This window comes from Notechis scutatus, chromosome 4 (assembly GCF_049901735.1).
Source record: "Notechis scutatus isolate UNSWTSFEM ecotype Mainland chromosome 4, rNotScu1.2, whole genome shotgun sequence".
Classification (NCBI taxonomy): domain Eukaryota; kingdom Metazoa; phylum Chordata; class Lepidosauria; order Squamata; family Elapidae; genus Notechis; species Notechis scutatus.
The window spans coordinates 95,188,324-95,197,010 of NC_142012.1; the positions used below are offsets into that span (position 1 = coordinate 95,188,324).

The 8,687-nt window shown below is 35.6% G+C and overlaps 1 protein-coding gene across 3 annotated transcripts in view; it reads left to right on the forward strand.

The window, feature by feature from the left end:
• PCDH15 (protocadherin related 15) overlaps positions 1-6,560 on the forward strand; it is a 755,413-nt gene extending 748,853 nt beyond the window's left edge. For all 3 annotated transcript variants that reach the window (XM_087964126.1, XM_087964128.1, XM_087964127.1), the window contains exon 37: positions 5,931-6,560. In XM_087964126.1, coding sequence (XP_087820252.1) covers positions 5,931-6,482 — 552 coding nt within the window. In that variant the 3' untranslated portion in view covers positions 6,483-6,560. The remainder of the gene's footprint in view (positions 1-5,930) is intronic.
• The last annotated feature ends 2,127 nt before the right edge of the window (positions 6,561-8,687 follow it).

An 8,687-nucleotide genomic window follows, 5' to 3' on the forward strand; every position in this document is an offset into this window, starting at 1 on the left:
GAAAGAAGCAAATGGCAAGAAATTCAGAGAAGAGAGGTTGAGCGTTTCTTGCTTGTATATCTCTAGAAAGAGGCACTTTTTGAGACCATAGTGCTGGTAGAGCTGTCTAAAACCAGACAGACTTCCGCCTAATTTAATTTAATTTTGATTTTGCTTGATTTCCATAAGCTCCCATACTGACCTCATCCGTCTTCATAAACAAAGTTCTTGTCTTCTTCTTCTTTCTCTTCATCCAGAAAATCTTTTCTGGGACAAGACAAAGTCGCACAGGGAAATGCACAATTGAAAAATGCAAAAGTACAACTTGAAGGGACAGTCTTCTCCAAAAACGTCTCATTCCATTCATTTATCTTAGGATCCACATCCCTAGCAGTGTTTGGATTTTTGCCAATTAAAAAAATGTAAGGGGGAAAAATCAGAGGTGGTATTCAGCAGGTTCTAACCAGTTCTGGAGAACAGGTAGCGGAAATTTTGAATAGTTCAGGGAACTGGCAAATACCACCTCTGACTGGAGATTTACAGTATCCTTCCCCTGCCATGCCCACCAAGCCATGCCCACAGAATTGGTAGTAAAAAAAAATTGAATCCCACCACTGGAAAAAATAGAAATTCACAGTCAATATATTTTATAGCTAAGGGCCACAACCCACCACATTCCTAAAGTCAGAATTAAAGTGCAGCATAAATATTTGATAAGTTCAAATATCTACAGGGCTTAAAAGACTATGGAGGGACTGCAGGAATTTTAATCAACAAAACCTTGAAACCATCAGCTCAGTTGATATTTCTGAAGTGGATAATCTATCATTATATCTGCCTTTGGAATAATAACCAAATGACATTATCTTTAAGCTAAGAATTAGTTCATTTATTATTTCTGTAGCAGCATTCATAGAACATAGAGTAACAGAGTTGGAAAGGATCTTGGAGGAAATCTAGATTGTTCCCCTCTGAGCATTGGGGAGACCTAGTTGCACATATAGTATCACTGAAGTGCATCTTAATAAATAAATTGTAAATAAATAAATACATCTTCTCTGTCCCTGAACTTCATGCCATATCAGCAACTCTTCCTTCCTTACGGTCTTCAAGATGTTTAGCATTGGCAAGGTTAATATACAACAGCCAATAACTCATGAAAAGTAGCATATATTACATTTTTGTTCTGCTAAACAGCCACACCACATTCATAGTTATACATAGGCCTAAGACCAGACTTCATTTATATATATATATATATCTATATGGTATTCAGCTTTGTTCGGGTATTTTCCCACGTCATTATAGTTGTGCTTTTAAAGTTGTAGCAACGTTTTGGCAGAATCTCATCTGCCATCATCAGGCTTCTGCATTGAGTTTGTCTGATGATATATATGGTTTTGACATCTCTTATTCTTGTTCAGATCTATAGTACCCTCTAGTGGTCCAAGTTAATATTAAAAAAATGTTTATAATTAAAAAAAAACAATTCAATTTTTCCAGCTAATGAATGGATATCTAAAATCTTTTGCAAAATATCAGGTTGATATATGACATTATAAAATTAAAAGGGAATGACCTTTGCTAATCCCCAACATTTTGTGTAAAATTTAACACAAAATGTCCCAAAGCTGGAGTTTCCTTTAGGAAAATAGTTATTGCCAATAGTCCTTGAATACACAGATATTCAGGGCTTTTTAAAAAGAAAAATAATTATGTTTATGGAGACAAATGTTAATTATCACTCAGGATTTTAAGAAGTGATGCACAGACATTCCAGCTTCAAGTTTCCTAGGATGCTACAAAAATTAGGCTCCACCTGTTTATTTTGATTCTAGATAAGTTCTAGGTATTAGTTACTCCAGGTTTTTTCCACATCTATGTATTCTACGGTGCCAAGTTTCATTCCAGAAAGTTTTCCAAAATTGTGCCAAAGTGATATATAAATTTCATTTATGTAATTAACAGGGAACAAGTCAAGTCAGAAGAGCTGTAATCCAGAAACCAGGTTCTCGATTAGCTCTTCGTAGTGTAGGTAAAGAGAAGACTGTAAGAGAAAGACCAATCCAGAAAAGAAGGAAACTAAGAGCAGTGATGCAGCTGGGCCGAATAGCGGTCATTGGTCACAGGCCAGCAACAGCTGAAGCAGCACCATCTCCATGGAAAAAAGCCAAGATCTTTCCAATGATGCTACAAAAAGGAGGACGTAAAGATTCAGATTATGTCAAGCTGATGGGAGCACAGCAAGCAGATGGAGACGACAGTAAGGGAAGCCATTTCCAGAAATCAGCAGGTGAAGGACCATCTTCAAAGAAGCTTGGCCATAAATTTAAACGTGCTAGTATTTTGAAGAAAGGTCTGGACCATGGTACCCCTGAGGAAGTAAGTGAATCTGAATCTAAGTCGGGAATCTCAATTAGTGTCACAGCAGAAAGTGAATCTGAAGTTAGTGATTTTGGAAAAAAGAAAAAAATAACATCATCTTCTAAGACAACATCATCTTCTAAGACAACATCATCTTCTAAGACAACATCATCTTCTAAGACAACATCTTCTTCTTTGACAACATCATCTACTAAGTCATCTTCCTCCTCCGCATCATCATCCTCAACATCATCAGAAAGTAGTTCTTCAGCATCTCCATCAGATAAAGATTATTTGAAAGTTACATTAGACCAAGATGAAGCTACTGAAAGCACAGTGGACTCTGATGAAGAACATTCAGATTCATCTGGCTCCACCTCAAGCAGTGACTCAGAAGATGGAACAATCAATTCCCAGAGCAAAGTTTCTGAACTTGTAGAAGACGATACAGAATCAAACATCTCATCGTTGATGCAAAGTTCCATCAGCAGTGAAGTTACTCCAAGGTCAAGGAAGGACAAGAATTCTGGGTCCAGTTTCAAAAAGCATTCTTCAGCTGGAAGTGAGTTAGATGATGAGATAGCTGAAATATCTGAAGAGACAGAAGAATCACCCTCCGCTGTAGAAGAGGAGGAAGAAAAGGGAGAAGAGGGGGAGGAAGAAAGAGAAGAGGGAGAAGGAGAAGGAGGGGGAGAAGGAGGAGAAGAGGAACAAGGAGGAGAGGAAGAGGGAGAAGGAGAAGAGGAGGAAGAAAGAGAAGAGGGAGAAGAAGAGGAAGAAGGAGGAGAGGGAGAGGGAGAAGAGGAGGAAGAAGAGGAGGAGGAGCAGGAGGAATCAAGTGACCATGAAGCCACGTCCAACAGTGAAAACATTACCTCCAGCCAACAAACAGGGAGCAGTGAAGAAGAGACTGATGAAGATGCTACCAAAAAGGAGAAAAGCACTACCAAGAAAGCAACGTCAACAACAGTTTCCAAAGAAGGCATGAAAAGTGAAAATATAAAGAAAAAAGGCCCTGAAGAGCATTTAGGGGAGTCAGATGTCCCTGATACTACAGAATCAGACATGCCTAGTGATTCAACATCCTTTTAAAAGAAAAGTGAGACTATAGTTAGAAAGTTTGCGGTGAAATTGATTTTTTAAAAAATTTGTTTGCAGTGCACTCTGTATTCCTCTTTGCCAATGAGAAAGCGTTACTATGAAAATCTCATAAAACAAACAAGATAGACAAAATATGGAAGATAGATACTTTTGCAGAAGTACTACATGTTCTAATCGGAAAAGGTCAAGAGGCCTAAAGAATTAAATATTAAATCTCTCAGTGCTATGACAAAGTATTCTAGAATAAGGATATTAAGGGGTTTCATGCAGTATAAATCACTGTGTAACGCTTTCTGCTTCACTTGTTTATTCAGGAGTAGAGATGCTTGAAGTGATGTGAACTGCTCTGACCCTTTTTTCTAGTGATGGTTAATTCACACAAGCAAGTTTTCCCTTGACACTGCAATCGTCAAGAAAACCCATGTGAATTAGTTATGCACTGAAACATATGTACATTACTATAATGCATGGTTTGTATTTTCTTAAAAGTGCCTGCTTATCTTTCAAAAGCAATTCTATGTACAAACATTTTTTCTCACTTTTAACTTTGTTTACAAATAATCTATCTTTTTATTCCTTAAGCTGATAGTTAGTGTTGTTCTTTTGCATGGAAATTAATCTTTAATTAGATTGATGTTTTTCCTTCCTTGGCTGGTGCCAATTATATTATAGACTCTCATTGCACTTTTTTAGCTGCTTGTGTTTTGAATTTCATATTTAGATAAAATAATTTAAATGAGAGACTCTTCATATAAGATCCTTGGTGGGTGGTCTTTTTTCTAATCATGTCCATACCATCCATTTCCTTGAAGTATAAAAATTATTCTGTCATTTGATACAATGAGCCACAATAAGAAGAAATATAAAACACTCTTCATAAACCCTTGTTAAATGTATTTTGAATGACTTATTCTGAAAGAAAGCAATTATTTTTAAAGTACTAACATTATTAGCATGAGTACCATCTCTGTTGTTAAGTCCGATATAATTGTTAGGTTTGTTTATTTTATATTGATAGTTGCATTATTTCATGATAAGGCTTTCACGTATGAACTTTTAATTATTCTTTATTATCTGTTCATGGTGGGATGTGCATCAAATTAGGATTATACCTAACCCAATATCACTATAGCTCTTCTAGTTATTTAGATACTGGTTCACTTGAACTTCTTTCAGGAATTGAATTGATGCTGTCTGAGAGATCCCTCCATAGGGTAATAATGTGCAGAATTACCTACAGCTGTTTTATCTTGTACAGGAAATGTCTGGGGATACTTACAAATATAGTTCATCTGCTCCCCAATCATGTTTCATATGTTTGAAACAAAGATGTAGGCACAGACACAGAAATGCTTGTGAACCTTTTGAATGTTCAAATATCCATAAATACGACCTCAAACACATCCTAAAAGTAGACTCACTTAAACAAGTGAGCCAAAAACATATTGAAATATTGCAGAAATATTCAAAATTCAAACAGGTTTGCAAACTTATAAGCACCGCTTTGGATATATAGATTCATACTACTCTTCTACCCATGGATGGTACCAATTATATTTCTTCACAAGTTAGAATATTTTAGCCAATATAGATTCAAGACTAAACCTCAAGGGTATTAATTAACATATAATCAGAGTTGGAATGGACCTTATAGGTCATCTAGTCCAACCCCCCACCCAAGTGGGAGACCCTACACCATTTCTGACAAATGGCAGTCCAATCTCTTCTTGAAGGTCTCAAGTGATGGTGCTCCCACAACTTCCGAGGGCAAGCTGTTCCATTGGTTGATTGTTCTCACTGTCAGAAAGTTTCTCCTTATTTCCAGATTGAATCTCTCCTTGTTCAGTTTCCATCCATTATTCCTTGTCTGGCCTTCGGATTCTATGGAAAATAACTTGACCTCTTCCTCTCTGTGGCAGCCCCTCAAATATTGGAAGATTGCTACCCTGTCTCCTCTGATCCTTCTCTTCACTAGACTAGCCATGCCCAGTTCCTGTAACCATTCTTCATGTGCCTGAGTCTCCAGTCCCCTAATCATCCTGGTTGTTCTTCTCTGTACTCTATTTTAATTTAAGATCATTTTCAGTATGTCACTTAAATATCATGATTGGGTGAATATCTTTTACTCTCTACTTTCCAAATTGCACAACAGATTTTTCACCGTGGCTTACTTTCCACGCAATTGAAAAATAAACTTCCTGCATGCTACAAACCAGAGTGGAGAAGATGGGTAAATAGATTGTTGCTTCATATATATTCTCTCAATACTGTTACAGGTTATTGTTTTAAATGTGCTTACCTTTCATTTCAAAGAGCATGGCATGAGAAACCAGTGTAAACGGATGCATTAATCAGGGACTATTATAAATCTTATTTCTATGCTTACGTTTTTTTTTTAAAAATAGAGACAGAAAAGCAGCCATGTTCTGCATTAAAAATAAACTAGGAGATATTTAAATATTTTCTCTCTTTTTGTTGTCCTCCAGTGGGCCAAAAAGAAAAGGATCAAGTTGGTTCTCGATCCTGAATATGAAAGCAGCTCCACTGGAGAAGACAGTGCTCCAGAAAGTCAGAGGAACCGTCTCAGCAACCCCAATATTCCAGCCAATGGCAGCAGTAATATCTACATAGCCCAAAATGGGTCAGTGATCAGAACCCGTCGAAGTTGCCTTTCGAACAATTTGAAGGTCAGCTCTCCTGCCAGACTGGGAAAACAATTCAAGAAGCTCGATAAGTTAGGAGTAACACACGAGGAAAACATCCCACTGAACACATTTCCCACAGGAGCAACATCTAACGATAAATTGAACCCCAGACCCTGTAGTGTTTCCTTTGCTGCCTCTGCTTTAGACACTGACAACATAGCAACCAAAGCAGCGGGGAGCAGGTTGAAAAGCACAGACCAACAAGAGTCCATCGTTGATAATGAAGGCATCAAAGAGACTTTGGACTTGCCAAGCGATCACGCACAGTCAGAAGATGAGGAACTCTGGATGGGCCCTTGGAACAACCTTCACATACCAATGACAAAACTGTGACCTCTCTTTTTCATTTTAATTTTTATCCCCCATTTATAATAATTATAATGATAACAATAAAACCACTTTTTATCGTCACCAAGGAGAACCGTACAAACTTTGTATTGTGCACATGGTTGTATACTTCAAACAAAATGCTTTAAAGTAAAAGGAAAACAAAGACAAAACAAAAAAACAAAACAAAAATCCAGAAAATTTACACTCACGTTTGTACTAATTAATTTTTCTTCCCACAAGTCTTTTTTTTTTAATGGGCTCCAAATTCACTGAACCAATTCTCATTAAAATGGACTTGTTTGTTGGCTTCAGAGTTATTGCCTAATAATAACAACCATAAAACTATTACTGGAATATTCAAACAGTAATTGTTCAGTGTTTTCAAGCGAAAAGGCAACCATCACATATTTGAATGATATTTGTCTGTAAGACCCAGAAGTTTGATTTCACAACATATAAACATGCATTCAGTAGACCAAGTAATAGTGACATATTGTCTATATTCTAAGTTGTTTCCAGAGAGTTCCATGATTCTTTCTTTTATCTTGTACCAGCTAGGCTCACGTTGATCATTCCAAGGTCAGTTTTGGCTTTGTGAGGATTTATTCCTTCTTTGAACAATTATTTATTACAAATTACAACTGCATTTGAAATTCATTATATTCCTTTCAATGTGCCTTATACCTAATCAGAATGTATTCAAGAATGTAGCCATCTCAGCTAAGGCTATACCTTTTTCTGAGCCATTTAGTCTACAAGCAATATTCCATATCCTCCAGGTGATTTTGTCCAAATTCAAGTTGAAACAAGTTTCTTCACATGTGACGGATAGTTATGATAGTTCACCTCAAGATCCTTTCCAGTTTAGAACATTGATTTTTGTTTTTTGTTTTTTAAATTCTCTGCAAAGGGAAATCAGACGTATGTGAATGTACCATTCAATAGTTCCATTCAGCTGGGGGGGAAGCACTTTGATTTTTTGATTCTGTCCATTGTTAGAGTTAATAATTTGCACAAAAAGTTTCCATTGTGGCTATCGGTATCATTTTAGGACCACTTTCCTGGAGAAAAAAAAATCAATATGATGAGAATGAGGCTTGGGTGGATTCTTTTTTTTTTTTTTTAACAAATTTTATTCAGTTTTTCACATTAAAAACAAAAAACTCTTTTTAGTGGACAACATATTTCCGGGTCATCACCTTTACATACAAATATGACAGCAATTATACATTCATATATGCATACTTAATTCTATTATTACCTTTTCCATTCCAAATTTTCAGTAAGGAGAGAAACAAACACATTAATCCTAGCCTCTTTCATTAATCTCAATCGAAACATCTTTTTGTTTCATTTCAATTATTTCAAATATAATCCTTTAATATTTATTTTAAAAATAAAGATAAACAATATGTGTTTGCCTAATAATAATAATAATAATAATAATAATAATAATAATAATAATAATAATAATAATAATAATAATAATGTTACCAATGTCTCTCCTTGCTTTTAATAGTCTATATTAACTTATTAATTTAGCTGGTTCTTTAGTCTGTCATATTCCCTTTCCATTACACATTCTTTTTATAAATTCTAGATTAATACAAATTTTAACACTAAAAAAAAAAAGTATAGGTTTCCCCCCTTTTACTGTTTTGTGTGACACCTTAATGATTAAAATATACCTTTATTCCCTCATCTTGATTCCCAATAAACCATTATTTTCAAGAAGTTATAATAATAATCATTACATCTTTTCAACTGGATTCCACACTGGATTCAACTATTTTCCCCCTTGATTTTTAATAAGAGTTATCAGTATCTACATTACCCTATTTTCTAAATATTTTTAATTGCAGAAATATTCTTATTACCCCTTGTCACCCTGCAGAATCCCCTTTTTAATTCATCAACCATTATCTCCGAAAAAACAATTTCTTTTCAACATTTTACTATTTCCGTATTTCTTTATTTCATGCACCTGTTTCTTACTGCTTCTCCTCCCCCTCTTTTCCCCATATCTTTTCTCATTCCAGTTTATATCCCTCTCTTTCTTAATATCTTCCTTTCCCCTTTTCTGCTGGGTCTTTCTGCCTTTCATGACTTCACAGGTATTCCCTCTTTTGATTGCCTTCTTAAGTCTCAACTTTTTAGCCTTCTTTCTTTCCCCACTTCTTTGTAGTGTTCTTTGTGTTAATTGTCTAT